The sequence below is a fragment of the Heterocephalus glaber genome, unplaced genomic scaffold (assembly GCF_053883595.1).
Source record: "Heterocephalus glaber isolate CG9 unplaced genomic scaffold, H.glaber_assembly_v1.0 deba00000594, whole genome shotgun sequence".
Taxonomy (NCBI): domain Eukaryota; kingdom Metazoa; phylum Chordata; class Mammalia; order Rodentia; family Bathyergidae; genus Heterocephalus; species Heterocephalus glaber.
In genome coordinates, this window is record NW_028258151.1 from 17,769,708 (window position 1) to 17,785,538 (window position 15,831).

The 15,831-nt window shown below is 38.1% G+C and overlaps 1 protein-coding gene and 1 pseudogene across 31 annotated transcripts in view; one reads left to right on the forward strand and one right to left on the reverse strand.

Annotated features, from left to right (window-relative positions):
• Window positions 1-15,831, forward strand: part of Ppp6r3 (protein phosphatase 6 regulatory subunit 3) — a 151,185-nt gene that overhangs the window by 117,036 nt on the left and 18,318 nt on the right. For 18 of the 31 annotated variants that reach the window (XM_087205414.1, XM_087205428.1, XM_087205423.1 and 15 more), the window contains 4 exons: window positions 4,675-4,772; window positions 6,533-6,587; window positions 7,403-7,533; window positions 14,471-14,592. In XM_087205414.1, the coding sequence (XP_087061540.1) occupies window positions 4,675-4,772; window positions 6,533-6,587; window positions 7,403-7,533; window positions 14,471-14,592 (406 nt within the window). The remainder of the gene's footprint in view (window positions 1-4,674; window positions 4,773-6,532; window positions 6,588-7,402; window positions 7,534-14,470; window positions 14,593-15,831) is intronic. The other 13 variants (XM_087205417.1, XM_087205418.1, XM_087205426.1 and 10 more) reach the window with 2 other exon arrangements.
• Window positions 328-470, reverse strand: LOC147829523 (small nucleolar RNA SNORA1; annotated as a pseudogene).

Genomic DNA, 15,831 nt, shown 5'->3' on the forward strand with positions numbered 1-15,831 from the left:
AGTTGAAGTCATTTATTTATTTATTTATTTGCAAAAATTAAATAAATTTATTTAAGGAATTTCACATGTGATGCCTTCAGTACTCATCAAGGTCACTTTAATGAAGTTCTTTGTCTTCAAAATAGCCCTTTTTCAAAGAAATGATGCTTAATCCAGTCATCCTATATGCCCTGGGGTCTTATATCCAAATTCCTTCCAGCACTTCAGGAGCCTAGAATTTGAATTTTACATAGTATTGATGTTGTGGCACATGATCTAGATTCTGTATTATTCCTTAATCATTCATTTCTAATGTTGAAAGTCAACATTTTTCATTATTCTTGAGCAAAATGTTACAGGTCTCATTGTCACCACTGTAATATGTTTACTGTGATGGAAGCATGACCTGTGTCTCAATTTTAGCCACTTGAAGTCATTTATTGCTACTCCTGCTTCTCTGTCCCAAATTCATCTTCATTTATCAGTTGCTTTTAATTTTTATTGGGGGAATAATCAAACCTAGTTAAGTGTACTGATTTAACATCCATTGAATTTTACTTTTCTACTAAGTATCAATTTGGGAGCTAAAAATAGAAGCCCTATAGCAAGTGATCAGCCCTTTTTTTGGAAATTGTCCTTAACCAGGACCAGAAGGTCTTGCTTTGGTGTGGCAATAAAATTAAGGCCACACTTTCCCACCCTACACTGAATGTTACTTGGCTTCTTTTTTCTCAGTCTTTAATCCTCATCTTTTGCTAGGATCAGGACAAAGCTCCTGGTAGTTATGCTGACCTAGCCTTTTGGCTTCAAGGTTGTATATCTGTCAACCTGAGGTTAAGAAATTGCTTGGTTTTGGTAGGTAGATCATTTACCTTTTCCACATAGGTCTGAAGTAGCGTTTCAATTTGGCTGGCCTTCCTCTTGATTCCTGACATTGCCACCCTTTGGCAGCTACTCCTGAGCACTCTACAGTTAGGGAGCAGCCAACCCATAGGGAGTGCTGTTGAGTATCAGCGCCTTCTTGAAGAGTAGATAACTTTCTTGCTTTCTGGTAGTACTTGCCACCCAGGTGGCCCACCTGTTGTATTGTGAACCTTTGTGCCTACAGGTCATTCTTTCTTGTTCCTAGAGCTCTCTGTTATTGTCCCAGGAAGCACATTGACAGTGGCCTCTCCACTGAAGCACCTGTAGGTACTGAAATAGTCAACTCACGTAAGAATAAACCTAAATACTACACATTGCTCTGCCCCTGAAATGAAATTTGGTAGTATCAAATGTAAATTATCAAGGTGATTTTTGGTACCTACTGAAAGAGAGAATACCCTAAACATCTGTTTGTAAATATTATAGTAAACTTGGACTTCCTGCTGTTTTCCCTTTCTTTTTTTAATGGTGCTAGGGATTAACCCAGGACAGTGCATAGATTAGATATGTACTCTGTCAGGCCCAAAATTTCAACAAGAAAGCAGTCAATTTTAGGACATTGAGAAAATGGATCCCATATTTCTCTTGATAGCAAGTTCAAGGGTCATAATTGTTCCAGGAACTTTTCTTACATTATTTTTTGTAGTTTGACTGACTGCTGATAATATATATGAAACAGTCCAAGTCATACAACTGACTTAGTAACATACCCTTACCAGGCTCCTAGTCTTTTGAATTTCATCCACTTCAGAAGAAGGAAAAATAATTACTTTTTTTTTGGTACCGGGGATCAAACTCGGGTCCTTGCACTTGCGTAGCAGGTGGTGAAACCACTGAGCTAAATCCCCGGCCCCATTATTCTTTTTTGATCAGCAGGCTTCCGGTAAACTTCTTGCTATATTTAAACTAACCAGGGATTGCTTTGAAAGTAAGAAACATGATCCAAAGTCTTTTATTTAAAGAAAGGCTAATTTTTAAAGAGTTTCATCATAATCTGTTATAATCAGAATATTAATGTACAGATATCAAATTTCCCATTCACATTTGAAGTTGGGCTTCCTGTTGACCAGTCCCCTGAGTATAGAGAGCTCAGAGCAGGTCATTTAATAATGTAACCATGTTATACTTTTTGTTCTGGTCCTTTCTGGTTTCCTAACATCTAGCGCTGACTCCCAGTCCTCCCAATTCTGTTCCCAGAGGTGTGGAGATTAGAGCTCTTTCCCTGCAGTGTCAAGATTTCAGTTCAGGGCCCCAGATGGGTGTTGGCAGTGATCTGACATCTCTACCATCCCACCTTATGCAGAGGCGTGAGATGGGCAGTCAGATCAGTTTAATTCACTAGCTGTGTCTGTGGCCTGGCTGGTAGGACTATTAAAGAGATTTGCTTAATAAAGTGGTTAGTTCACTTCTCGGTACCTTGAACAGTCTCTGATGTTGACCGTGAGGGACAGGACAGTGCTTTATGAATAATTACATGGCCTGTGGTGCTTTGCAGATTTGGCTCTCTGAAAAATTCAAGCACTTTTAATATAACTTTGAGTAAAAGATAGTCAACAGTCTTCACTTAAATGAATTTGTAAGCTTTGATAGCTTTATTAGTGAAAATTCAATTTGAAACATGAGGTTATTTACTAGTTTGTATATTCCTCGAAGTTGTAATAGACTTAGAAATCACGAGGACTGTAGCTTTTACCATTTTTTCCTTTTTAATTATTGCATGAAGTTACTAGTGTCTGGCAGTTGCCATATACATATTCCTAGATGGATAGAATGAATGCAGATACATGTGTGTACATGCGAATGTCATATATATATATATGTATATTTATATGTACATACATATGTATATCTGTGGTATATACTTACTATTTATGAAGAATTTAAGTATAGAAACACTTTGGGGAACATTTCTTCCCCTTTATGGTGACCCAAAAGAATCACAATATGATAATTAAGGTATAAAAAAATTGAAGAAAAGGAAAATAAAAGAAACAACTGAGTGTTGATCCTTCCCCTGCATAGCAGATTTCTAGTACATAAGCTCAGCCTGGCTTGTGGTGCTTGTGCAGCAAAATGATTGCACGGTTCTTTAGCACATCTTGAAAGTACCAAACATCCTTATCAAAGATAAGACTGCCATTTATAGGAGTTGGTTTCTTTTTTATTTAATGAATATGAATGGTGCCTATCATGTTTTCCATTCATATGCCCAAAACTCAGCTCATAAACAGAACTTGTCCTACTCTTCTGGTTTCAACCAAATCCCCATGACTCATCCTTGGTTTGCGCTCTGTGCCTTACCCAGTGTGGTACTACAGAATTGCCTCTGCAGATATATCGTGAATGACCATCCAGCAGTGAGCTGCCTGCTGGCCCCCATATACTCATATAATGTCATCTCTATGGACCAGACAAGGGACAGCATGGAGGTGTGAATGAACACAGGGTGGCGGGTGTGCACTGTCTTGCCTGAGAGGAAAGTGAGATTGGGATTCTCTTTATGTATCCAAACTAGATACAGCCTTTTTCAGATCTAAGCAAAAGATACCTTCCAAAGCCAAATATATAAGGTTTATTTTTAAATTACTTACAGTATGGATTATCCATGCCATAATTCCCTGCCACCAGAATGAGTCATTAGGAATTATTGGTAAAGGTATTTGCAGTGCACATCTGCAGGATGAAATCTATGGGCTCTGCTCAGGTATGAACCCAAGGAGAAGTTGCTTTGACTTGGGGGTCAGGGGTGGGAGTTGCCTCCTTCCCAGCAGGTGGCTGCAGGAATGCTTCTGTTCAGCTAACAGCTTCTCCTGCTGCCCTCATGGGGCTGCCTTTGGGAAACAGCAGTGCTGACCATGGGTAGTACACACACTGCTATGGCTCTTGTATTTAGTGTTGGGTTAGTATGACGAGGTGGCTATTGCTTGTCTTCATGTATTCTTTACTATTTCTGATTAGTCAACAATACTCCCTGACTTTACTTGTTCCTTGGGCCCGCTTGCTCATAACTCAAGAGTATCAACATTTTCGTGCAGTCCATTACAGCAGTCCCCCATTTTTCAACTAAGGAGACGCAGGTGAACCTGGTGCTCACTAGATAATGATGGAAGGAAACAACTGGCTTTTGCATGGGCCTTGTAGTGTGCTAGGCCTTCTTGAATAATTTCAAGGGGTTAAAACCTTCTGTTTTCTCCTTAAGGTAGGTAGAGTAGAAGTTACTTCTGTCTTACCTTCTTTCCAGCCTCTAAGACTTAAGTCTTTATTTTTTTAAAGAAAATGAACTATTTCTAAATATTTTGTTTGTAGGATCATGATTTGATCATACGTTTATCAGTCATTTTTCCTCTTACGTTGTTTTGCTGTGGTGAATCGGGTGGAAGATGGCAAGGAGGGAGGTGGGGAGGAGCATGTTGGATCTTAGGATAAAGTTGGTTGTGTCTATAAGGTGACTGACACACCTCATAATTTCAGACTGCTGCATGTCAGTCACTTCTTCAAACATCTGTCTCTAGACAATAGAGGACAGTGGCCACTTAATATTTTTCACAGTGATATGTACATTAGAACAATTTGTGGACCAAATTTCAAGCATTACCCCCTTTTTGGTAAAATATGTCTGAAATTATTTGATTTTTTTTTTAGAAAAACACACCAACTTTTAAAGCCATATGGCTACATAAATAAGATGAGTTCTGGAACACAAATGGGCAAATAGTGTGTAGAATGTCATTAGAATCATGATATCACTGTCACTGGTCCTGGGGTTGCCAGGCCTTTTCTGATTATCAGATGCAACAAATGACGTCCAATTTTATTGACCAGTTTGGCTTCAACGATGAGAAGTTTGCAGATCAAGATGACATTGGCAAGTGAGTATGTTTTCCTGTTTCTGTAATTGCCTCATACAGTGCTGGTTTTTGTGAGATGACTTCTTCTTCTTCTTCTTTTTTGTTTTAATTCTGCTGGGTTCTTAGGCCTCTTTGGCCTTCTTGAGTTGGGAAGAATATCCCCTATTTGTAGCCCTGTAAGTCCCGCCTTGAGGCTGGCTAGTTAAGGACATTTGGAACTTAAAGTATCACCTCAAGGAAAAATGCAGTCACTGTTGGACTTGACCTTTTTCACAGAAGTTCATTTTTATTAGATTATCCTTCTTTTAGGAGCCCAAGTCATCAGTCTGCTATTTAGGTGGTGTTAAATAGCCTTATCTGATGTAGCCCCCATCCTGTTTGTTACTCGGTTTGAGGCATGTTCATATATAGAACATGTGATCAGGTTTTATTTTCCAGCAGATGACCATGTTGGCAGGAGCAGCTCTGCCCTGTATGTGTTCGGTCTTCTAGAAGACTTATTGTAAGGAAGATTTGGGCTTTGGGGAGAGCCATATAGTGAAATCATTCATTCTGTAAGCAAGGTAACAGAGGTACAGAGCTGGAATTATCCGTGCTTTACAGTATCAGTGAGTAGAGAACCTGTAAGTGATTCACAGAAATGAACATCAGTTGTCTAGCACCTGACCTTGGGAGAGGAGAGATATGTGTAAACATGGTGTTTTTGAAATGAGTATTACAACTTATAGAGAACAGTTGAAGAAAAATTTTGGCAGCTGGTATTCTAATACTGGATGTTGTCTCTCACAGAAGATCACATTATGCCCACAAATACTTGGTATCTGTGATGCCTTAGCAGCAGTCAGTTCTCAATAATTTGTTGAACTACAGCCAGTGGAGGCTGTTGTTTACTATGAATAGCAGTTTATAGTATGTGAGAAGTTAAAATATTTTTACAGCACGCTTAGTGCCATAAATATGTTGTACTGGCGTAGTGGAACAGAGACTCCACTGTAAACAGCAGGAGGTAGAGTCTGTCAGCTGCCTTAGGATTGGTTTGTCTCAATCCAGAAAGAGCAGGAATGCTCCACAAAGGTTACCTCTTTACCTTGGGAGCAGTCTACCCAAGATTGGTTCCCCACCTCACACCAGAACCTGCAATCCTCACTTGATGTCTCAGCATTGACATGTCTGGAGTCTGACAAGAGTGTTATAGTCAAGGATCCATCTTCTCTATAAAACTTGCTGCTTGGAATAGTGTTTATTAGAACAGATCTTCCTAAGAATTACAAGATAGCCTTACTTGCTCAAAAATTTAGTTTAATAGGCTATAAATTGTTTTACTCTCTGAGATCTTCCTGGATTATGCCTTGTTATAGCATAAGATTTCAAGGATTCCTACGTATTTTGTGTATGAATTTGGGTATAACTGGAGAAAGCTCAGTGCCTGATAATATTTTTGTACAGTTTTTGTGGTTTGACTTGATTCTTTGCAAGTAACTCCTTGGGCATATTAGTATGGTCAGTGGAACCATAATTATTGCCATGGGTGCTATAAATCCTTTATAGGAAGGCTTTCTGGGTATTTCAAAAGCTTATGCCTCAAAAGGCTTACATCTCACTCCCTCCTGAATACATTTCTTAATTCCAAGGGAAATGACATCATTTAATACAAGAAAGGTGTTTTGCTTTCTGTGTATAGAGATTTTCATGATAATGTAAATATTTTTAATGAAAATTTTATGTTTTTTCTAGGAGCCTCTAGGAAATTAACAAGTCTTACACTTATATTTTGTTTACAGTGTTTCTTTTGATCGGGTATCAGACATCAACTTCACTCTCAATACAAATGAAAGCGTAAGTATAAATATGTTCTGTGTTGAATAATGTGGCATGTAATAATGTGGTAGAGAAGTGGAAAGTGGAATTGGCTTCTATTAGGGCCCAAGTGTAGTTGCCCTGATCACTGGGAGCCCGCATCTTAGGCTGACATTGCATGTGTCACCCACTTCTAATGCCTACCTGGCAGCTTTGGGCATGAGTTTGCAACCCTGTCTTAAATGTGACTGCGCTAATAACACCAGGATCACTGGTGATGGCAGCATAGACCTTTGGCTGTAAAGGGAAGGCTGCAGGTTGCCTCCCTTCTGTTCCCAGGATCAGGGCCAGCCTCTCCTACCATGCTGCTCTGGAAACACCAAGACAGTCACTGTATTTGAGTAGGCACAGTCTTGAATTTAATTTGGTTAGCACAAGAGTCCACTGGTTTATTTGCTGATGTGATGTTGTAGAAACAACTGATTGTGGCCATGGCAGCTCATTGCTGCTTAGCTGGACAGATGAAATGAGACAGAGCACAGCTTTCTTTTCCTTATTAGCCAGATCTAGGATTGCATATCCAGGGCAGAGGAACCTCTTGGTCTCATACTGGTGTTCTCATTAGGTGATGTGAGTTTGTGAGAAGGGTATGGTCTAGGCCTCCTGCATGCTGGTTTTGAACCCAGTGTTTTTAGGGGAACTTCTTGTTACATACACAGAAGCTAACATTAGATGCATACATTTTATTTTGGTGTGATAGTTACAGTTTTTTAAAGCAATAGAAAATGCAATTTACATTGGTAACTTTGGGGAGAAAATAGCTTGAATTTTTCTTCACTCTTGTTTTTATTTAGGGAAATATCGCCTTGTTTGAAGCATGTTGTAAGGAAAGAATACAGCAGTTTGATGATGGCGGCTCTGATGAGGAGGATATCTGGGAGGAAAAGCACATTGCATTTACACCAGAATCCCAAAGAAGATCCAGGTGAAAGATAGTTCATTACACTCATAATTATACACAGCAGATACTTGTCGTGAGGCATATAATGTATCCTCACGAAACAGATGTTTAATCCAGAGACCAGTGCTTTTATCAAGGTCAGAGGAAGTGCCCTGCTGAAATGATAGGAGTTGGTGCTGATTCTCTGGTCTGCGGTGCCACAGCCATAGCAGACTGCTTAAACATGCTGCAGATATTTAGACATTGTTCAGGGACGTTGTGGCCCAGCATCGTGAGGAGGGGTGGTGCTCTGTGATGCCATGCCTTTAACTAGGTTAATGTTCCCTTACCAGTGGTAACAGCAGCCCACTGTGTATTGCCTCAAATTGTTTCTAAAAGTTAATCTTATTTTAAATTGTAGGGGTCTTGTCAATTCCATATCATTAAGTTCAACCCTGTCCTTTTTTTTAAATCACTTTTAAAAATTTCTTTTTTAATTTTATTAGTACATGTTTATAGTACGTAATAATTATATTCATTGTGGAAAATGTGTGGATGTACATAACACATTTTAATTCTTTTTACACAAGAACCTAAATAGATTTTCCTCCAGAGTTCTTGCTATGAATATTCATTATCAGAATCTTCATAGTTCAGAGAGAATGATGAATAGCAGTAGCTGAACTTTCATTTGTTATTATAAGTAATGTTTTCACATGGCATAAAATTCAAAGAGAACAAAAAGGGTATAAATGAAAAGTAAAATCCCATCTCTCAAGCATCCTGTTCTGTTCCTCTTGTCAGAGTCGCCTGTTCCCTGTATGTATCTACAGTTAAGTTGTGTCTCTTAACGCTGTTGTCACAGATTACCAAAGACTTGGCAGTGGCTTAAACAAAAGTATTTTCCTCACAATCTAGATCTGATAACAGAGTTTAATAAGGTTTTTGGACCTAGCTTCTTTCATTTATTCCCACTCTGTCATCTTCTACATGTTGATTTAACACTGCATGTGGATGGCAAGATAGCTGCTGTAGCTCCTGGAGCCAGAAAACCAGAACCAGATATCTTCATGGTGACTTGTTAAAGACAAAGATCAGCCAGATTAGTTTGTCACCATTTACTATGAGATTATGTTCTTGTAGTGTGTGAGTTCACTAAAGGGCTATTGCATATTGCTGTTTCTCCTCTAGAGGCAAACTGGCCTCATACGTTATGTCAGAGATACAGTACATTCTTCGAGAGCAGCATGTGTAGAGAGCACAGAGGATTAAGTCTGGAAGGAAGACAGTGTCCTAGGGAAGATGGCACTTAATACCAGAAGGAACACGGGATGATGAGAAAAGGAAGTTTTTTTGTTTCTATAACAACTCTGCTGAGGTATAATTGACATATAATAAACTTCATTTTAAAAAAATTATACAGTGTGGTAATGAAACTGTTATCCTAATAAAGACCATGAACTAACTCTTCACCCCTAAAAGGTGTCTCATGCCCTTTTGTAAAGCCTTATCCCTTCCTGTCCTCTACTTTTTCTTCATTTAAATCAGTTTGTGATTTCTAGGGTTACATAAATGAAATTATTTATTCCACATAATTCCTTTTTATTGGTGAGTAGTAAGCAGTCTTATCAAATGAATGTACTACAGTTTGCATATTTATTTTCCCATTAATGGACATTTAGGTTGTTTCTGTGTTTGGCTGTGACATCACTTGAAGACAGATCATGATAGACCCTAAAGAAATCACAAAAACAACAAAGCTAGGAGTTAATGTTAACAAAACAAAAAGGAAGTAAAATCAGATGATAAAAAATTCCAAATGAAGGCAGAAAAACACAACAAAGCTGGGACAAACAGAACTAACAGCAAGATGATAGAACTAATCCTAAATAACTCTAAAAAAGTAGTCCAATCCCCTCATTCAAAGACAGAGTGGCTGGGCTTATAGTTCAATGATAGAACACTTGGGCAAGGTCCTGGGTTCAACACATACACACATGTGCGGTTGGTTGGGTGGATGGATGGATGGAAGGAAGGAAAGAATGCAGGATGGCGAGATTGTCCTGTTGGAAAAACAAGGCCTAACTTCATCTACATATGAAAAATATTTAAAAGAATAAACAACGTTAAAAGTTGAAAAATCCATCTCGACACTAATAAACATATCAACACTAATTTTTAAAATACTAGAATATCTATATTAGACTCATAGTAGATTTCAAAGGAAAATAAAATATAATAAAGGTGTTGATTCATTAAGAGGACATAACAATCTTAAATATCTATATATACCTAGTGACAGCTTCAAAATACATAAAGCAGAAACTAATAGAACTGCAGAAAGAAGTAGAGAATCCACAATTATAGGCAGATAGTTTAATATTCTCTCTCAGTAATTGGTGAAATAGGCATGAATCATAAGGATATAGAACACTTGAACACCACTGTCCACTGGTTTGTCCTACTTACACATTTGTAAAACACTGTACCCAGCAACAACAGAAGACACTTTTTTTTAAAGTTCATGAAATAGTTACCATATCCAGCTCATAAAGTGAATCTCAATAAATTCTAAAGGGTTCAAGCCATTTTCTAATGAAAATGGAATGGAATTAGAAATCAGTAACAGGAAGATCTCTGGGAAATCTCCAAATATTTAGAAATTTAAATAACATATGTGGGCAAAGAAACAGACCTGAAGATTAGTGGAATAGATTAGAAGATGCAGAAACAACTTCCGACACACCCAGCCACCTCATCTTTGACAAAGGAGCCGACCATCCTCATTGGAGGAAAGAAAGCCTATTTAATAAATGGTGTTGGAAAAACTGGATTTCAGCCTGCCAGAGATTAAAACTAGACCTATACCTATCACCATGCACGAAACTTAAGATCAAAGTGGATTAAAGATCTAAATATTAAGACAGAAACACTAAACTTTCTGGAAGATAAGTTAGGTAGAACTCTTGAAGATACTGGCATAGGAAAAGACTTTATGAATAAAACCTCATTAGCACGGGAGCTAGCACAAAGAATCAACAACTGGGATCTCATCTTATTAAAAAGCTTCTGCACTGCAAGAGAAACCACCAGCAGAGCTAGGAGATAACCTATAATGTGGGAAAAATTTTTAGCAGCTCTACCTCCGACAAAGGTCTACTTTCTAGAATATATAAAGAATTGAAAAAAATCAGACCCCCCCAAATTCAAAAATCCAATTCAAAAATGGGCATCTGAAATGAACACACATTTCACAGGCAAAGAAGTAAAAGCAGCAAATAAATATATGAAGAAGTGTTCAGCATCACTGGTCATTCAAGAGATGCAGATGAAAACAACACTGAGATTCCACCTCACCCCACAAAGAATGGCTGCTATCAAGAAATCAACCAATAACAAATGCTGGCAGGGCATGTGGGGAGCAAGGAACCCTTCTCCATTGTTGGTGTGAGTGCAGACTGGTGCAACCACTGTGGAAATCAATATGGAGATTCCTCAAAGAACTAGGGCTAGAGGTCCCATTTGACCCACCTATTCCCCTGACGGTTATCTTCCCAAAAGAATTAAAAGAATCATACCACAGTGATATATGTGCACCCATGTTTATAGTGGCACAGTTTGTAATAGCTAAAGCTTGGAAACAGCCCAAGTGCCCATCAACTGGAAACTGGTTAAAGATGTGGGTTTTTTTATAAAATGGAGTACTACTCAGTCATAAAGAACAAGAAACTAGAGATATTTATAGCTAAATGGATGCATATTGAGGCCATACTCCTAAATGAAATAAATAGGACACATGTGTAAATACTGAAGTTTCTCTAGTGTGAGAAAGTGTAAATAAGTATTAAAATGATTAAAACAAATAATTGATACTTTGAAATAGGAAAAGGCCCAAAGGTCTAGGGGTGGTGGGGAGGGAAAGGGGAAAGAAAAGAAAGGAAAGGAAAAATTATGAGAAAAGAAAAAAAAATGGAAACAAAATCTATGTAAATAGGGAAGGGTGGAGGGGGTGAAGGGCACACAGGTAATGGGGAAAAAATAAGAACCAAGATACATCATGTACAGGTACAAGCACCCAATGATAAATGTAAATGTATTGTATACCTAAAATGTACCAATAAAAGAATTTAAAAAATAAATAATGGTCAGAAAAAGAAATCAAAAGGTAAAATTCCACAGGACATATTTTGAATTGAAAGAGAATGAAAATATATCCACATTTGGAGGATGCAGTTAAACCAGTACTTAGAGAATTATTTTTGGTGCTAACTGAATATTTTAGGAAGAAAATCAGTAGCCTTAGCTTGTACATTGAGAAATTAAAGGCTGGGGATTTAGCTCAGTGGCACCACACGCCTTGCAAACGTAAGATCCTGAGTACCGGAAGGAAAAAACGAGAGAGAAACTAGAAAAACCAGCTATGGGGCCGCACACCTGTAATCTCAGCACTCAGGAAACTGAAGCAGGGGGATCACTGCAAGTTTGAGGCCAGCCAAGTGAGGCCCTGTTTAGAAAAAGAAAGTAGAAAAAGCAAATTAAATTTAAGCAGAAATAAGTATTATATTCTTATGATTCTAATAGAATTCAGTGAAATATAAAGCAGAGAAACTAGAGGAAATTAATAAGTCCAAACATTGTTCTTTGAGAGCCTCAATAAAAATGTAAAATTTCTAGCCAGAATGATCAGGGAAAAAAATAACAAATTATTGCCATCAGGAATGAGAGATGACGTCGGTATAGATTGTAGACATTGGAAAGATTTAAAAGATAATAGAGATTATGAACAACTGTATGCCAGTAAGCCTAACTGTATGATCTTTGAAAGACAAGACTATAAAAGTTCAGGCAAGAAAAAGATAACCTGAATAGTCTTATATCTAGTGAAGAAGTTGAATTTTTAGTTTAGAAACTGCTCATGAAAAAAAAATTCCCACCAAAAAGTAAAAATTTCAGGCCCTTGCGTCACTGATAAATTCTACCAGACATTTCATGACGAAATGATACCAGTTCTATAAAAAAGCTTCAAGAAAATTGAAAAAGAATGGATGTTACCCATCTATCCAATTGTATGAGACATCAGGGTATCTGGGTACCAAAAATTGACATTATATTATAAGAGAAGAAAATTAGCTAATAGTTCTCAGGTAGACAGAAACTTTTAAAGTTTAAGCAGATCAAATATGGCAATATGACATGACCAAGGTTTATTCTAAGAGGACAGAATTGCTTTAACATCTTAAGATCCATCAGTAAGCATGTGACCAAATCCAGTATCTATTCCTAATAAAAACTCAGCAAACTAGAAATGGAAGGGATTTTCTTCAGCCTGATTAAAATATGTATAAAAACTGCATTTAGAATCATACTCAGCAAAAACTATCACTACCTCCTAAGATTAGGAACAAGACATATCTTTTCATATAGCTTCTTTTTAGTATTGTATTGGATTTCTAGCTAGCACAATAAAGAAAAAGAAGAAAAGACATGTAGACTACAAGTAAAACTAGTCTCAGACACAACCATTGGTGTAAGAAATGTGCTGGAATATACAAAAAGATTGCTAGACATGTTTAGCAGTGTCAGTATAAAATAAATAATAGTTGTATCTCTGCCCACTGAAACTCCTAATTGGAATAGAAATTACTAAACACTATTAACAGTAACATCAAAAGTGCTACGTCTATAAGGATAAATTTTACAAAAAAACATACAAGACCTGTATACTGAAGTCCATAAAACAGGAAGTTTTAGCTTGCAGTGTTGCATTTCCTAGAGAAACTAAAAATGTGATAAATGTTTATGAGTTGGAAGACTTGATATTTTTAAGATGCCATCTCTCCCAGACTGATCTCTAGAGTTGACACAGTCCCCAAGAAAATTCTAAAGAGGCTTTTTTTGGTGTAACTATTAACACATTGTAACTATAGTCACATGTAAGGACAGAATAGCCAAAATGACTTTATAAAGAACAACAAAATTGGAGGACTAACATTGCTTTAATCTAGATATACAAGTAATTGAGACAAGATAAAGAGTGAGTGTGTGGGACAGAACAGAGAACCCATGAATAGGCAGACTCCTGTGAACAACCGATTTTTTTTTTTTGGTACTGGGGATCGAACTCAGGTCCTTGTGCTTGTGCAGCAGGCGGTGAAACCACTGAGCTAAATCCCCAGCCCGACAACTGATTTTTAATAGAGGTTCCAAGTCGATTAAGTGGAGAATAGTCTATTTCAACAAGTGGTTCTGGAATAATTGGACATCCATATTTAGAAAATGGACTTTGGTCCATCCTCTTACCGTATGCTCACGTTAACTCCAAATGGATCTCAGACTTAAATGTAAAACATGAATCTAAAGCTTCTACCAGAAAATTACAGAAAATCTTTATGCCTTAGGGCTAAGCAAGGATTTCTTAGATACATCACCCAAGCATCAAACATGAAAGAAAAATTCAAATTTTAATCAAAGAACTTCATCAAATCTTACAATTTTATAAAACCTTCAAAGGACACTATTAAGAGAATGAAAGGACAAACCCTGTACTAGGAGAAGACATTTAAAATCATAAATCTGATAAAAAGAACTTGTTCATAGAATGAAATCTGTATCCAACTTTTTAAAAAGCCCCATTTAAAAAATACTCTTAAAAATGTGAGAAGATAATTAAGAAGATACAGGATAGTAAAATAAAAAGATGACTGGCATCTTTGGTCATTAGGAAAATGCAGATTACCCCCACAATGAGAACTGCTGTGCTTTCTAGATGGTGGTCTCTGGGCCCAGGTGAGGATGTTGGTGGTGGTTTAACATGAGGTTTGGCAGCACGTTCCAGAAGTCTTCCCCTGTGTCCTGACTGCACTATACTTGGGTGTGATCCAGGGGAAGCACAATATGATTTTGTTTGGGGTGACCTTTAGATTTCCTGTCTTTAGCTGTGGCTGATAAACAGCATCAAATATCTCAGTCCCTTTTTTCGTAGCTCGGGGAGTACAGACAGTGAAGAAAGTACAGATTCTGAAGAAGAAGATGGAGCAAAACAAGACTTGTTTGAATCTAGTAGTGCCAACACAGAAGATAAAATGGAGGTAGACCTTAATGAACGTAAGTTGCCTTGGTTTTGCATGTTAGTTGTAGTGTGTTAAAATTGAGAATTCTGAAAAATAGAATAGGATCTAAGGTGGCTCCTGAAGGAGTAGTTGAGTTGAAACACATTGTAGTGTGAGTCCTATGTAGATTTGAGGTTTTTAGACTAGGCTCAAGGAAAGAGTGAGGTTTAATGTTAAGTATGAACATAACTGGCATCAGTTTGGCTGGAGGATATGGCCCACTAGGACAGCCCCTTCTGGCTCCATATACCAGTGCTGTAGCAGAAAGGGAACAAGCAAAAATGAGGAAGTAATTGTGCATTGTGGAATCATGAATGGAACAAACAAGCCAGAAGAAGCAACTTAAAGCCTAAGCAGTTTTTAAATGGATTCTTCATAATTACGGAATTTATAACCCTAAAATTTGTTTAAGAGCAAGCTTGTGCTTTGCTGCTTGCAAAAAACACTTGGGTTCACTGGTCTTTAAAAAATGCTAACTTCTAAAAGTTTCAGAAAATAGCGATGCAAAAGAGTCATTATGGGTTGTTAGGAGGCTTTTCCCAAGCCTGATCTCCTCTCCCTAGGAAGGCCTTTATGTCCTCAATCTCTCTTGGGGCCTCAGAGCTATCCACAAAACCAACCCCACCACCCCAGTCATACTGTAGATAAGAAATCTGGGCCTGAGAAGAGAGGAGAGGTGCCCTCTAGCCACTGCCTGCTTTCTAGGTCCCTGTCTTCAGGAACAGGAAGTGGACCTTTCCCTCTGCAATTCAGTTCAAGTCAGTGTACCTTTATTAAGTTCTTGCTGTGTGCCAAGTGTCAGGCATGTGACTGGAAACAGTCACAGGCTACACCTGCGGGGCTCAGGGCCTGCTGGGGAAATAAAGATTGTCAGTGTCAGCCCCAGAGCAGAATGTGAAAGGGGCAGGAGAGTGCAGTCCTCTCCGAGGGTGTAGCCCTCAAACAGAGCTAAGGACTAGTGAGTTTGAAGGAAAACAAATGACAGACACAGAGATGCAAGCTGTTTACTGTGGCTCAGGAACAGGCTGAGATGGGGTTAGAGGAAATAAGACCAGAGGCCACATCTGGAATTGTATTCTAAAGGTTATAGGGTGGCTCCGAGGACTATTTAACAGACTTGACAACATTGTGAGAACTGAACTAGAAAACCCATGATGGAGACAGGAAAACTTGAGAAACTTACAGAAGACATATGAGGGCCAAGAGTATAGGTCCTGGCAGCAGGGAGACAGGA